This window comes from Delphinapterus leucas, chromosome 11, assembly GCF_059928025.1.
Source record: "Delphinapterus leucas isolate spDelLeu-1000000601 "Yukka" chromosome 11, BTC_Dleu_Yukka2, whole genome shotgun sequence".
NCBI lineage: Eukaryota > Metazoa > Chordata > Mammalia > Artiodactyla > Monodontidae > Delphinapterus > Delphinapterus leucas.
In genome coordinates, this window is record NC_143139.1 from 77,594,633 (window position 1) to 77,611,206 (window position 16,574).

A 16,574-nucleotide genomic window follows, 5' to 3' on the forward strand; every position below is an offset into this window, starting at 1 on the left:
AATTTTCCAGGCAAAGCAAACAGGAGAAAGGATTTCTAGATGGAGAGAGTATCATGTGTAAGTACATGGAGTTGTAAAAAAAAAAACACACACACAAAAAAACATGGCCTGTGATTCAAAGGCCAGCTTTGTGGTTTGTGGGACAGAAAGGAAAGACATAAAGCTGGAAAGAAACTTTGGGAAGGAACTTGTTTTAGGCCGCTGGTACATGGGAACCAAAAAAAGGTAGCAGAGTAGTATGTCCAGATTTTCATTTTATTTTGGAGGAGGGGAGGTTAGAGATACTTCTAGCAACAAGGTGGGTAACAGATGAAAAGTAGAATAACAAGCTTATTTTTAAAAATTTGATTCACTGGAAACATTTGAGGGATGAGGGGGATGGGGACTGTACAGCACAGGAGACTGTGGGAGAAGTTCTATGTGGTTTTGTTCTGTTTCGTTTGTGTTTTTTTTTTTTTACATCTTTATTGGAGTATAATTGCTTTACAATGGTGTGTTAGTTTCTGCTTTATAACAAAGTGAATCAGTTATACATATACATATGTTCCCATATCTCTTCCCTCTTGCGTCTCCCTCCCGCCCACCCTCCCTATCCCACCCCTCTAGGTGGCCACAAAGCATCAAGCTGATCTCCCTGTGCAATGTGGCTGCTTCCCACTAGCTATCTATTTTACGTTTGGTAGTGTATATATGTCTGTGCCACTCTCTCACTTTGTCACAGCTTACCCTTCCCCCTCCCCATATCCTCAAGTCCATTCTCTAGTAGGTCTGTGTCTTTATTCCTGTCTTACCCCTATGTTCTTCATGACATTTTTTTTTCTTAAATTCCATATATATGTGTTAGCATATGGTATTTGTCTCTCTCTTTCTGACTTACTTCACTCTGTATGACAGACTCTAGGTCTATCCACCTCATTACAAATAGCTCAATTTCGTTTCTTTTTATGGCTGAGTAATATTCCATTGTATACATGTGCCACACATCTTCTTTATCCATTCATCCAATGATGGACACTTAGGTTGTTTCCATCTCTGGGCTATTGTAAATAGAGCTGCAATGAACATTTTGGTACATGACTCTTTTCGAATTATGGTTTTCTCAGGGTATATGCCCAGTAGTGGGTCGTTTGTGTTTTGAGAACAGTGAAGTCCCCTTTTGAACAGATTAACTTCCAAGTGCCTGTATGATTAGAAATTTTACTCAAAACTCACCACTGCCACCTTGTGGAAGTACGGCAAAGAACCGAACTGTGTTTAAAGTCAGTTTTTAACACTGGTCAGCTAGCTGAGGGGTTCCCAGCTTTTTACCCGCAAAGGGTTTTATTATCTACCCTCCCCCCAAACTGAATCTATGATTTATGAAACTAAAAAACATCATTTATTGACAATTTGCTTTCCCATTTTTATAAATCAGATACATATATAAATGTCAATCAGAGCTTCTGATCCATGATTATCAACTAGTATTTGTATTTTGAGTTGATTTCATTCTAATCAAAAGCAGAGAAGCATCAGGTTTTCATCATTCTTATACAGTCCCTGTTAAATAAATGTACGATTTGTTAGTTGTTTTGTTTATTTTTTAATAATACAAATAGTTTGCAAAGCCTCAATACTACCTGCAAAGTGATCCAAGTCTGTGGCCTGTGTTTACAAATCATGGATCTAATCCAGTGGTTTTCAACAGGGGATGACTGTGCCCTCCAGAAGACACTGGGCAATGTCTGGAGACATTTTGGTTATCACAACTTGGAGGGAGAGCGTTGCAACTGGCATCTACTTGGTAGAGGCTGGGGATACTGCTACAATACATCCATTCTACAATACAAAGGGCAGTCCCCACAACAAGAATTGTCTGGCCCCAAATGTCACTAGTATTGAGGTTGAAAACCCCGATCGAGTCCAATCCCTTTATTGTTATCAGCGAAGAAACTGAGACCCAGAATGGTCACATGACTTTTCAAATTAGGCAATACATTCAAGGGTTCCATAAATAGAACATATAAAAAGGCATACAGGACTTGAACAGACATTTCTCCAAAGATATACAAGTGGCCAATACGCACATGAAAAGTTGCTCCACATCATTAGTCATTAGGGAAATACAAGTCAAACCCACAATGAGACGGCTTATTATTATTAGGATTACTAGGATGACTATGATAATATTTTTTAATGGTAAATAAGTGTTGGTGAGAATGTGGGGAAATTAGAAATCTCATACATTGCTAGTGGGAATGTAAAATGGTGCAGGCATTGTGGAAAGCAGTTTGGTAGCTCCTCAAAAAGTCAAGTACAGAATTACTGTATGACCCAACAATTCTACTCTTATATTAGAAGGATCAATCCGTGATAGCGTAAACATCCTCCACCTTCTGCTATAAGTGCAGTATAAAGACTGTAGCGGGCCTCTGCTCACAACGCAAAAGAAACAGATGGAGCGGGAGCCCACCACACCATGTTCTAGACTCCATGTAACCTCATCTGAAAACCTTACTTCGGTGCGTTTCACGTCCCTTAGCCTATCTAGTCTTGCTTCTCCCACTTCCCCTGAAGTGGGTTGACATGAGCATTGAGCATTACAGAACAGAGAGAAGGGGACCGTGTCAGAGGAGACCTCCCAGCACAGATTCTGTGGGAAAGTGAGGAGGAAACCCGAGAGCCCCAAATTCGTTCTCCCAGGTGTACGAGGACAAAGGAACCCCCCACTAGCCAAGTTGGCAAGACATCACGTCCACTCTACAGGGTACACAGTGCACCCTCGAGGTAGGTGAGCAAACGAGAAACCAGAGCCGCCTCACGGCATTTGCAGCCTCGCAGGCATCCTCCCGTTGGCTTGGAGCAGCCGGTTTCCCAGAGGCCCGCGCACTACCGTGGAGGCGCGCGCCCACTCGGCGCAGCTGGTTGCTAGGAGACGTGCCCAGCCACCTCCTCCAATCAGCACGCACCTCTTTGCGTCCAATCACAGAAGCCAGAAGAGAGGTAGTCGGAGGTGAAAGGTCACGCTGCTATCTGGCGGCCATTTCTCTGAAGCTACGCGGTTGGGGACCCTGCTGTGGCTACTCCAGTCACGAGGGTCGGACGACAGCTGGGTCGGCGGCGAGTAGCCTGCAGCATTTGCCCACTACTGCAGCAGTAGTCGCGATGGTAAGGAGAAAGAGAGCGGCCAGTGTCCCGTGAGAGAGAGAGGGCGGGTGACCAGCCTTGCCGGGCCTGGTGGTTGGTTCGCGCGTTTCCCATTCATCCGCGTGAGGCGCGGCGCGCCGGGTGGCCAGCCCCTTTCTCTCTGCTCTGGGTGTCTGAGGCGCGCCCTCCTTCCGAAGCGCTCCCCTCCCCAGGAGTGCCCCTGCCCTCTTCCCCGTCTTCGTTTTGTATCCGAGCCTGAGGTGTCCTTGCTGCCTGGGGCCACAGGGCTGGGGTAAAAATGCAGCGGTTTTTCACGTCCCACTTATCACACTCCACAATCCGCTTTCGTCCCGTGATGTTGGGGGGCCCTGCAGCCCTTTGGAATACAGAGCCCAGGCATTGAGCATTCTCCTGTTCGTTTAGCAAAGCTTTACTGAGCGCCTGCCACCTGCCAGGGCCAGGTAACGTTCTAGGTGCTAGGAATATAGGATAAAAAGTACTGACGCGGACCCTGCTCTAGGTTAACTCAGACATTAATCAAACAACGATAAATACATAATTTCGAATAACGTTAACTGCTAAGAAGGGAGCAAACGGTGCTGTGAGGGGGCGCCGTGGTACGTTAGAAGAGTGGTTACAGGTGGCATCCCTTGGAGGAGGGATTGAACCTGAAATCTAAGAGATATGGAATGCAGCCCCGTGAAGAGCAGGAGGAAGCGTGTGTACCTCAAGCTCAGGGAACAGGAGCACAGGCTGTGAGGCCGGAAGGAACACCTGACTAGCTGGAGGAATTGAGAGAAAGCCACAGCCGCCTGGAAGGATAGTGGTCATGAGATAGGGTTGGGCAAGACCTCTTAGGCCGTTTTAGGAGGTCTGGGTTCCACTCCAAGTGCAGTTGGAAGCCATCGAAGCATTTTAAGCAGAGACATCGTATGATAAAAATAATACTTGCCATGTGGCTAATAAGTTGGAGAAAGATGAGTGAAAACTGGAGACCCATTTGAGATCACTGTGAATGTGCTTATTCTAGAGGGTTTAGTAGCCAAGTTTCTTGGTTTTCTTTCTTTGGCCGATGAGTGAGCAGATGAGGAAAGGAAGAAAAGTCTGAATTCACTGGGGGTACTACCGGTTAGCTGAATAAACAAACATTAAGTGACTGCCCATATGTAGGAGGCGCTGCAAAGTCAAAGAAGACCCAGTCCTAGCTCCTGGAATTCAGTTGAAGATCGTGGAGCATGATCTGTCCCTGCCTCCTTCTGTAGCCTCATACAAAACTAATTTGTGTGTCCCTGAGATCCCTTGTTCATTCACTCTTCCCTCCTTTTACATAGGTACCCCCACCCCCACCCCACCAGATCAGCCCTTTTCCCTCTGGAAATACCTCTCATCCTTTAAAACAGAGGCATTACTTATTTCAGGCAACTCTTCCTTTTCTTTTAACCTGGATTGTTTGATTGTTTGGTACCCTTGTACATAGCATATCTCCTCTTACTACATTGCAAAATAATTGTCTATTTGCATGTGTTTTGGCCCTCCCCCCTCCCACTGTGGGCCTGAGGACAGGGACTGTTATCTGCTTTTTTTTTTCTTTTTTCTGCCTTTACCTTTGTTTCTTTATGACCTTGGAACAGTGAGTGATGCATATTAGGTGTTCAGTGTTTCTTAAGTGAACAATGAATACTTCTACAAGTCTTGATGGATTGAAGGTGAAATTGGCTAACTAGGTATTTAAGTTTCTCTGATGTTCTTCAACAAAAGTGAAAATTATGTAATAATGTGAGAGGGAAACAAGAGTTTTGCTTTATTTGGATACTATAAAATATTGGTGATTTGATAGAGAAGAGAGTAGGTAATGGAAGCCAAACTAAGGAAAAATAATCAATTGGGTTCTTTTTTTGTTCTTTGTGCAGAGTTTGCCCCTCAATCCCAAACCTTTCCTCAATGGATTAACAGGAAAGCCAGTAATGGTGAAGCTTAAGTGGGGAATGGAGTACAAAGGCTACCTGGTGTCTGTAGATGGCTATATGAACATGCAGGTAAGCTGAAGAGTTACAAAGATCATTAAATTGTATTTATTTTTCTTCACCTGACTCCTTAAAGGTTTAGTGTGACTTACAAAGATGTAATTAATTTAATTGACAAACACAGAGCAAAATTCAGGAATAAAGTCAAGGCCAAGGAGGGTGTTGTAACTGTGATAACTATGTATGAGACATATTAAACCAAAATTCAAGCACGGATTTGACTCCTAGCGGTTAAAAGTAAGAAGAGCTCAGACATTTGATTCACAATGCCATAAGACAAATACACTAGAGTTCGCAGAAAAAGCAAAACTTCCCAGCACTTAGCTCTGAGAGAAACTTTTCCAGTGAAATTCTTAAGTCTTTTGATGAATGCTAAATGTACAACATCAAAGTAATTTGATAAAAGCAATTCTTTTTTTTTTTTTTTTTTTTTCGCGGTATGCGGGCCTCTCACTGTTGTGGCCTCTCCCATTGCGGAGCACAGGCTCCGGACACGCAGGCTTAGCGGCCATGGCTCACGGGCCCAGCCACTCCACGGCATGTGGGATCTTCCCGGACCGGAGCACGAACCCGTGTCCCCTGCATCAGCAGGCGGACTCTCAACCACTGCACCACTAGGGAAGCCCGATAAAAGCAATTCTTGAGGGAGAAAACAGACTGACCAAAAGAATTAATGAACTGGCTACTTGTCTATTAAACTAGCTTCTGTAAATGTTTCAGCCACGTTTTGTTTTTAATTGAGGTAAAATATATATAGCACAAAATTTACCACTTTAACCATTTTCAAGTGTGCAACTCAGTGGCATTAACTGCATTCACATGGTTGTGCATCCATCACCATTATCCATTTCAAGAACTTTTTCATCATCCCGAAGGGAAACTCTACCCATTAAACAATAACTCCCCATTCCCTTTGCCTCCTGGTAAACACTGTTCGTCTTTATTCTAGGAACCTCATATAAGTGGAATCCTACAATATTTGTCCTTGTGTGTCTGACTTATTTCATTCAGCATGGTGTTTTCAGGGTTCATCCATGTTGTAGCATGTATCAGAATTTCATTCCTTTTTATGGTTGAAATATTCCATTGTGTGTAGCGGTCCCTCAGTATCCTTGGGGGATTGGTTCCAGGACCTGCCTGGTATACTGAAATCCACAGATGCTTGAGTCCATACTTGGCCCTCCGTATCCGTGGTTCTGCATCAGCTTGTTCATGCGGTCTCAAACCTGTGTTGTTCAAGGGTCAACTCTACCTCATTTTAATCGTTCTTCTGTTGGTGAATATTTGAATTGTTTCCACCTTTTGACTGTTGTGAATAGTTCAGTGAACATAGGTGTACAAATATCAGTTAGAGTCTCTACTTTCAGTTCTTTTGAGTCTGTATTCAGAAGTGGAATTGCTGTATCATACAGTAATTCTTTGTTTAATTTTTTGAGGAAGTGCCAGACTGTTTTCCACAGCAGCTGCACCATTTTACATTCCACCAACAATGTACAAGGGATCCAGTTTCTTGACATCCTCACCAACACTTGTTATTTTCTGGTTTTTTTTTTTAATAGTCATCCTAATGAGTGTGAAGTGGTATCTCATTGTTTTGATTTGCATTTACTTAATGATTAGTGATGTTAAGATCTTTTTATGTGCTTATTGGTCATTTACATATCTTTGGAGAAATGCCTGTTCATGTCCTTTGTCCATTTTTAAATTGGGGTGTTTGGTTTTTTTGTTGTTTAATTCAATAGTTTTCAGACGGGTTTTTGAAGAAAGAGTTTGAGGTTATATTTTCCTGAAGCGCAGGTATTTATGTGACTGATTAATGGCTGATGAGTGAACTTTAAAGGGTACCTAGATAGGTGGTCAAACCAATCATGACTCCCAAGTATTCCAAACTGATAGTGCAGTAGGCACAGTACTAATAGGAGCACTTGTAGGCCCAAAGCTGACATTTTCCTTAATTTAAGAGTTTACCACCTGAACAGACAATGCTCAGGTCCCCAAAGTTCTTATAGAGCATGGTTTTGGCCTGGAAAATTCCCTAAGCAGGAATCATTTACCAAGGCCATAGAGAAATTTGAAGACTATATCCATTGTGCTGAAAATGTTCCAGACTTAGATAGTGGTGATAATTACATAACTTTATGAATATACTAAAAACCACTGACTTGTATACTTTAAAAGAGAATTTTATAAAGAACTATATCTCATTAAAAGAAAGGAATAAAGAATACCCACCAAATATTTGGTTTTAGAAGTAATATGGCTTCCTAGTGAACCTGTCAGAGTTATGATATGTTATCTCTGAGTAACTAACTGCATTGGTGATGCTTTTGAGTTTGTTCACTCAGTGAATATTTACTGAGAGCCCCTATGTGCCTGGCACTGTGAATACACCAGTGAACAAAAACAAAGTCCCTATCCTCAAGAAGTTTGTGTTTTAGTGATGGGAGATGGTAATATAATGTGATATGGTATCAGGTAATGATAGATGCTATGGAGAAAAAGAAAGCAGAAATGGAAGAGGGTGACAAGAGTGTACAGTATTAGATAGGATAGCCAGGGAAAGCCTCTCTGAGGAAGTAAATTTAGACAGAGACCAGAATTGAGTGAGCAACTGAAGAGAGTGTTTGGGGAAGGAGCATCCCAATCTGAGGGAACAGCAAGTTGCAAAGGCTTTGCGGCAGAAACATGCTTTTTCTTTTCAAGGCACAACAAGAAGGTGAGGGCAGAGTGAGTTACAGGAAGTATGATAGAAAGATTGGAATGGTAGTCATGGAAGACCTTTTAAGGGATTGTAAGAATTTTGGATTTTATTTAAAATGTGATAATATACAAACAGCTCATACAACTCAATATCAAAAAAACAAAACAAAACCAAACAACCCAATCAAAAAATGGGCAGAAGACCTAAATAGACATTTCTCCAAAGAAGACATACAGATGGCCAAAAGTCACATGAAAAGATGCTCAGCATCACTAATTATTAGAAAAATGCAAATCAAAACTACCATGAGGTATCACCTCACACTGGTCAGAATGGCCATCATCAAAAAATCTACATACAATAAATGCTGGAGAGGGTGTGGAGAAAAGGGAACCCTCCTACACTGTTGGTGGGAATGTAAATTGGTGGAGCCACTATGGAGAACAGTATGGGGGGAGTTCCTTAAAAAACTAAAAAATAGGGCTTCCCTGGTGGTGCAGTGGTTGAGAGTCCGCCTGCTGATGCAGGGGACACGGGTTCGTTCCCCGGTCTGGGAAGATCCCACATGCCGCGGAGCGGCTGGGCCCGTGAGCCATGGCCGCTGAGCCTGCGCGTCCGGAGCCTGCGCGTCCAGAGCCTGTGCTCCGCAACGCGAGAGGCCACAACAGTGAGAGGCCCGCGTACCGCAAAAACAAACAAACAAACAAACAAAAAATAGAGTTACCATATGACCCAGCAATCCCACTCCTGGGCATATATCTGGAGAAAACACTAATTCAAAAAGATACATGCACCCCAGTGTTCACAGCAGTACTGTTTATAATAGCCAAGACATGGATGGAAGTAACCTAAATGTCCATCGGCAGATGAGTGAATAAAGAAGATGTGGTACATATGTATCACACACACACAATGGAATATTACTCAGCCATAAAAAGAATGCAGTAATGCCATTTGCAGCAACATGGATGGACCTAAAGATGATCATACTAAGTGAAGGAAGTCAGACAGAAAATGGCAAATATCGTATGATATCACTTAAATGTGAAATCTAAAAAATGATACAAATGAACTTATTTATAAAACAGAAACAGACTCGGAGACAGAAAACAAACCTGTGGTTACCAAAGGGGAAGGAGTGGGGGAGAGATAAATTAGGAGCTTGGGATTAACAGATACACACTGCTGTGTATAAAATAGATAAACAACAAGGACCCACTGTATAAAACAGGGAACTATATATTCAATATCTTATAATAACCTATAATGGAAAAGAATCTGAAAAATGGGGTAACTGAATTACTTTGCTGTGCACCTGAAACTAACACAGTATTGTAAATCAGCTATAGTTCAGTTTTTTTAAAGTGTGGTAGAAGGCCTTTGGAGCATTATTATAATTTAGAAACCAGTTTAAATGTTGGTGAACATCTGCCGGAAATAATCACTTTAAAAAAAAATTAGTTGATGTTAATACATTATTTCTGAGAGCTATTGCATACAAAACTAATTGTTGGCAACAATTTCAGACAAAACCATATCCCCTGAGTTTAAGAGGTTATTTTTTGTTCTCTATGGGAGAAGGAATAATATCTAGTAGCATTATTAATTCATTAACATGTTTTAAATGCCTTACCTTATATCCTCTCTAAGACCTATTTTTCTTTCCCTTTGCCCACTTGCCTAGTTAATGAAGGAAACGTCCCTGTTCCTTTCTATCTTGTTCATTTCTTTTGTGAGTCCCAGTAGCACTGATTGTAATTTTTTTAAATTATAAGTAAAGTTTATTATCTTTATGTAAAAGGAAAGCTAAATATTTTGATGTAAAATTAGAAATAATAGAGTTCTCTAAAGTAACTATAAAGGTCACTCTTAATTAAACCTCCTCTTAAGAACTTATTTTTTTCCTGTTTATTAGCACATAATTTTTAAAAATTCTTACTCAGTTCTTTAGTTTGGTTGTTGACTAATATAAGAGTACTTGGTATTTTAGCCATAGCTTTTGTACCCATTGGGTTCCTCAATATGATATAATGCTATTACTCTGAGAAAAGTTAACGTCTGTTTCTTTAGACCTGAATTATTCACAGCTTATTCATAAATTGGAGACTGTCTTCCTTGACTTGTTGTTTTAATGTTTAATAGAAAGAAATATTACATTATTGAGATATTTAAAAAATTGTGTTGAAACGAGCTTTATTATATATCAGTTCTACATCCATCAATGTTAACTTTACTGAATGTTTATATGAAACCAAAAAGTACTACAGTAGTAATAGAAAGCTAATCTTCTAATTATTGTAGGTAACTGTGAGTCATTGGTACCGAAAGGTCTCTGTTAATAAGTTCTCTCACCAATATTAGGTGTATAATACTATTTTCCTCTTGTGTGATTATACTAATATATTTTCTTTTTATTTAAAGCTTGCAAACACAGAAGAATACATAGATGGAGCATTATCTGGACATCTGGGTGAAGTTTTAATAAGGTAACAAAGCATCAGTAGTTTATATTAGGAGTTACTGGTGAGCAGTAAAAATACCTGTTTAAATAAACTATTAGTGCCCCAATCTCAGAATTACTTTTTTTAAATCACTATTAATTTTAACATAACATTCTACAACTAGACTTCAAGATTCTTGAAATTGTTAAACTTGTCAAAGCAGATTTAAATATTTGGGAATTGTTCATTCTTAAGGTTTTTCTAGTGTTGATATTAAACTTTCTAGCTCTTAACTGTACCTTTTTCAGTGGTTTTAGTTGCAAGAGCTTGGTTTTGAATTTTAGGTGGGTCTGGCTGCTATTAGGGATTCGTATTACACTTATTTTCTAGAACTAGCTTCACATCTCCAAACTCTAGTCATTATTCCCTTTGGGAGATCATAAAGATACCATTTTTTAACAACCGCATGGTATAAAAATGAGTGTCATGTGCTCTTTAACAAACCAAAGGTAAATTTTTTTAAAAAAGAGAAAGAAATGATGTATTGTAATTTTAGCATTAATATTTTTGTAATGAAAAAATCTAATAAACGTAGTAATTCAGATCTTATATGGTTTCTTGTTGGAACAACAAAATGGACTGTTTTTCTGTTTACAGGTGTAATAATGTCCTTTATATCAGGGGTGTTGAAGAAGAAGAAGAAGATGGGGAAATGAGAGAATAGCATCTTTTGGGGGGAATTTTTTTTATATATATTTGTAGACAATAAAGATTTGTTTGTTTTTCAACTTGACTGTGAGCTATTCATATTCAGATATTTACATGCAGAGCTCAAATGTTGAAACAGTTGAAAAATTATTCACAGAACTAATGCTTTAAAAGCCACCCAACTTTATTCAAGTTGGTTTTCATGTAAGCCCAATGCTGTATTTTTTTTTCTATAAGGGAAATTTATTTATATGCTCTATAAATGTTTATGAAAGTCAATTTTAGCCCTTGTAATTGTATATTAACTGAGACCTTTTAAAAGCAACTGTTTCTTTTAGAGTTATTTTTGAGCCACTTTTGACACATATAAAGTTAAATATTTTCTTAGAGTTAATATAGACTGTATTATTTTACTTAGTAGTCAATAAATTACATGTTAATTCTATATCAATGTGAGCTAAATGATATGCACATTACAGCTAAAATTGAAACGTCACCTGAAAATTAAGATGGTTTTGAGTATAGAACACAACAGAAATTGTGAACTGACATGTAGGCTGAAGACATATGGTTTGTTCACTTAAAGAGAATTAAGTTTTCTGAACAGAACCCCTTAATGTGAATTAAAAATCAGTCTCATGGTTGGTTATGTCTCATTATGTTCTCATGAGAACATAATCTAGTAGTTTTCATTTAAGTTTTAAACTCCTCAAATCAGTATTTTAGAGTTGCACGTTGTTAAAATGTATACTCCACAGTGATAAAATTTACACTATGAACTTTCCTGTGGACTGGTTGAAAAAAAAAAGATTATTTAAAGTCTTAGGTTGTCAGAATGCCATTATTGCACTTAAATGGTCATTCACCATACAGTTACATCAGTAAGGTCACTTTGGATGTGTATCCCCACCTGGGACAACAGAAAGTATAAATGTTTAGCTATATGGAATAATGGTTAGGATGTGGATAATAAAGGTCTTCAACAAAAGAAAATAACTCCCATTTCCAATCCTAAGAGCCTTTTAGAGTAAGGACCTGTCTTCCTGAAATTGGTTAGGCCTGTGTGTGGGGCAGAATATTGCCATTACTGAAAAGCAAAAATCTACAAAATATGCCTAAAGCATTCTGGTTATAAATGTCTTACTGCTCCTATTCAAGTGAAAAAATATTCTTCCTCCAGTGATTTTGTTCTTGTATCCTTGACTAAAAGTAGTTCACGTTTGTTACCAGATGGAGGTTTTGAGCGGTAGATAAGTTGTCTTCCCAGCTGAAACAAAAGAAAAAGTACTTAATATTTTCATATAACCATTTTCTATTGAAGTGTAACTAAAATACTAATATTAACTTGATTTTTCTGAAGAATAATACAGTTTAAAATAGTAAATAATAATCCCAATTACAAAGGGATTGATAACCTAATGGATGTCCAAATGCAGGCAAAGTTAAGTAACGAATGGAGCACCATGGTATGCAGAAGACAGGGCAGTTAGGTTTTATGGGCAAGTGGGAGGATTTAGATAAAGTCATCAGATAGCTTGTGTTTCAGGTATGCTAAGCTTAGAGAAACTCCACGTTTGAGGCCAACACTTCATTTCTCAGTAACTGCCATAGCTAATTTCTACTCCATTGGTTCGAAGAGACCACTTTCCTCTGCTAAGCAACAGCTGACTGGCATTTAAAAATCCTGTTAAACAAAACCTTGAGAAAACCATGTACTATTTTCTTAGGCACTAGAAATCCTGTTGGCTCTTGGTCCCACCAGGAGAGGCTTAGGGATACCCCAGTTCATACCTATTTATTCTCTCTGGAGCATATACTCAAGTATATCATACTAATCTTTCTCTTTGAGTCTTTTCTCCCCCTTCTCCTTATTCATTTATTTATTTTTTGTTTTGCCTTTATATCTGAATTTGTATAAATTAAATGGATAAGAAAACTGTTCTGTTAGACATGAAATTTGATGGGACATTTCCATTGTGCCTCAAAAGGGGCACCAACCCTGTGTGTGACTGTCCCCTGCATTGTAGAATGTTTGACATTCCTGACTCCAGAGAACTAAATAGCACTAGCAGTCCTCCCCTCATTATAACAACAAAAATATCCTTAGAGGACTGGAATCCTTGAATTCCTTTCCTAATGTCATATTTTTTCTCTCACTGGTGATGATCTCCTTTGATAACCTTTGTTATTAATTTCTGTCTGAGAAAATTGCCAGTGATGAAATGTCCTCTGAAAGAGTAAAATCTTCTTTCAGAGGTCTTCATACATTGTTGACTTATCAACATTCTTTCTCCAATTTTCTTCCAGATTTAGTTTTCATTCTCATTTTTAGTCTGTTAATTCAGTAAGCATTTATTGAGTGTCCACTATGTGCCAGGCATTGGGGATACAAAGGTCATAAAACTCATTCATGGTCTAAAAGGAAAGATGGATATATTAAAAAATAATCACTTTAATTTGGTGAGTTTAGTAAATAATAGTATATACATGTAGCAGGGTGATGAATGATTAATTCTCTCTTAGAAGAAGAGAAGTTAGAGTTGAACTTCTCAAGAGAAGCAGAGTTGAACTAGATAAGTACAGACCCTTTTAAAGATGAAATGCTTATTTAAATAAAATTAATTATCACTTTTTGACGTAGTACATATTAACAGTTACCATACTTCAGAACTTTAAGTACTTACCTCAAAGGCTGGTTGTGAGGCACAGAAGCATTCACTATAGGTTAGCTGTGACTATGGTGAGAATCAATGTCCATATTAGCTTTGCAGTTAACTATGAGATTGCCTTCCTGGAATATACTTCAGACTCTAGCTCAGAGGAGGGAGAGTGGCATATAGAAACAAAAGGCCCTTCACACCTAGGGGGAGTCATAGACCACATGCACTCTGTGACTGCCCAATTCTAAACTTATTGAACAGGTAATCTTGAAATATGAAGAACCTTGGCTTCTGGTCAGATTCTGCTGCTAAATCTGAAGTGACTCTGGGTAAATTATTTTAACTTCAACTATAAGTCTCATTATTTTTACAGTGTGAGGATTAAAAGACCCTTGCAGTAGTATGTAATTCACTTACTATTATTTTTTTAATTCTCTAGTTTCTTGGCACCTGGAGCTAAAGAAAAAGAGGAGAGGGGAGAGGTTTCTTTTACCAAAAAGTTAGTCTAATGGAGAACTGTAGAACCAGTAATTTGAATCATTCTAAAAGTAGCAAGGAACCAGAGAGAGATCAGTTTAAGCTGTTAGCAATCTTACTGAAGTTTAACCTGGATAAATTAGATGAGTTAGGTATTTTGTTTTTGCACCACAGAAGCCCTCACACATTGATGTAGTGGAACCTATTAATAACAAAACACAAACCTTTTTCTTTGGTTGTGCTCCTGCTCTTTCCAGAGCAGTTTTTAGCCTTTCCTCCTGGTGTTTTTGTTTTTCTTTCACTTTCTCTTCACGCAACCTGTCAAGAGGGGAAGACATTGTTCTAACTATAAATCACAGAAAGTAAAAAAGACCTACATCATTACTATTTGGTAAAGAATTACCTAAATATTATAAAGTTTCCTTTAAGGTTAAATGAAAATAATACTTCATCTTCACCCAAATCTATGGGTTTTGAATATTCAGGTGAAATTTCAACAACAAATCCTGTTTGTGTTGAAATAGGAAGAAAATGCATGTCACCATTTTGGAAGAAGTAAAATCTATCCAAATCTTGGTCTAAAACAAGCACCTCAGCAAAGCTTTCTCATCACTCCATTTACAGTTCGGTACTTCGCGGTTAATCCGTATGGCAGCCACTTGAATTAATTTCCAGCTATTTCCCCCTCTTTTTAAACCTTTTACTGAAGTATATGAAGTATATGGAGAAAAGTACACAGATCACAAGTGTATATAGTTCAGTGGATAACCACAAAAACATACTTTCCAGTAAATCTTTTTGAATGTTATCCCCAAATTAAGGCCAAGAAATAGTATTTGTCTTTGTTCTCTTTAGGGTTGTTATGAGGATAAAATTAAATGAGCTGACTTATGCAAACTGTCTAGTCCAATGCCTGGTACAGAATAACCACTGGACAAGTGATAGCTTTTGTATGGATGTATATATAATTATCAATGTAACATTCACTGAACATTTTTTATGCAAAATTAGGTGTTATGTTAGGTGCCTCCAAACCATGGGAAAAATGCAGTAAAATTCTCCTTTTGATAAGAATGATAAGTAATTGGAATTAGGTTCATGTATCACTACTGGAAATAGTAGTAATTACAAGATGCAAATGCTCTTAGTATAATTAGTCAAAGGTCATCTTCTGGAAGGAGTGATTTTCATTTATGATTTCTTAAAAAAATTGCTTCATATTCAATAAAATCCCATCAGGATCACCTTAATATATTCTGGACTTTGTTTTTATATGGAGGAAACCATATCCCCCCCACCCCAGTAATGTAAGCAGTAACAAAGTATCTAATATTAATGGCTGCTCTTTGAGTACTTACTATATGCCAAGCATGCTTTAGCGCTTTTACATAGATTATTTAATTTAATCCTCACAACAACCCTGTGAGATAAGTTCCATTATTACTGCCATTTTACAGATAAGGAAACTGAAACTTAAGAGAGGTTGTGTGGCCTGCCTAAGGTCACAAAAGTTGTAAATGGCAGAACCTGGATTGAACCCAGGCAGGTCAGCTCTAATGCCCATGCTCATAGCCATAGTTCTAGTATGCCTGCCAACATGTTTTTTTGCTATAACATGAACATTATTCCACCTATAAGCATTCTCTATATGCTACATTATACTAGGGATCATATTATATTTATAATAATCATTGCCTCAAAGGTAGTATGTACATAAAATCCTTATTTAACTTGGTATGGAAATTTCTAAATCAGTGGATTCTCCGGGAAAGGCCCCAAGCTAGGCAAAGATGTGGGGACATGGGGGCTGGGCAGGGGTGGAGGTGAGGGTGGTGGTATGTGTTCCAGGGATGACAATCTTCATGAGATTATCTTGAGGAATAAATGAGTTAATGAGTAAATGTGATGTATGTAAGTGTTGGCAGTTAGGAACTGAGGAAAACCCTCATTACATGGCTCTAACTTTCAAACAATTCCTTCATAGATTAAGTCTCCCTGTAGTTTTCCAATGAAAGGCTCCTAATTCTAGTCTTGGGCCCTTCACCACAAGTATAGTTCTCCTTCTACATTATGGCCCTTTGAAAATTTTCATGTAAGTGGTGAATATTCACTCTGAAAATTCACTTTTTCAGGCTAGAAGGACCCCTTGCCCATCCAAAACTATGTCATTTGCCCCTGATGAACTCTCTCCTTCACAGTGCTCATTTTACAATTGATAACGAGATATTTATTTCGTAAGAATATGGATGTTATGTGTCTCCACACTAAATAATAGCTCCATGAGGAGGGCAGGGCTGGGTTTGATTCCACTGGGTCTCTATATGGCGTATAATAGAGACTTGCCGTATCATAGACTTCCTTAATGTGTGTGGAATCCAAGCAACAACAGCTTCTCATTAAGTCTTTCACTACATTTATATCATAAGACAGTGACTGT

General features: G+C 38.6%; 2 protein-coding genes across 2 annotated transcripts in view; one reads left to right on the top strand and one right to left on the bottom strand.

Moving 5' to 3' along the window:
• The first annotated feature begins 1,720 nt into the window (after nt 1-1,720).
• On the top strand, nt 1,721-11,080 carry SNRPF (small nuclear ribonucleoprotein polypeptide F). The gene is made up of 5 exons (XM_022562407.2): nt 1,721-1,783; nt 2,746-3,147; nt 5,037-5,162; nt 10,273-10,337; nt 10,950-11,080. Exons 1-5 carry the CDS (start codon nt 1,721-1,723, stop codon nt 11,014-11,016), a joined length of 723 nt encoding a protein of 240 aa, XP_022418115.2. The 3' UTR covers nt 11,017-11,080.
• A 304-nt stretch (nt 11,081-11,384) lies between these two features.
• The window catches only part of CCDC38 (coiled-coil domain containing 38), a 41,347-nt gene continuing 36,157 nt past the window's right edge, over nt 11,385-16,574 (bottom strand). The window contains 2 exon segments of the mRNA XM_089921591.1: nt 11,385-12,267; nt 14,362-14,455. Coding sequence (XP_089777717.1) covers nt 12,154-12,267; nt 14,362-14,455 — 208 coding nt within the window. The 3' untranslated portion in view covers nt 11,385-12,153.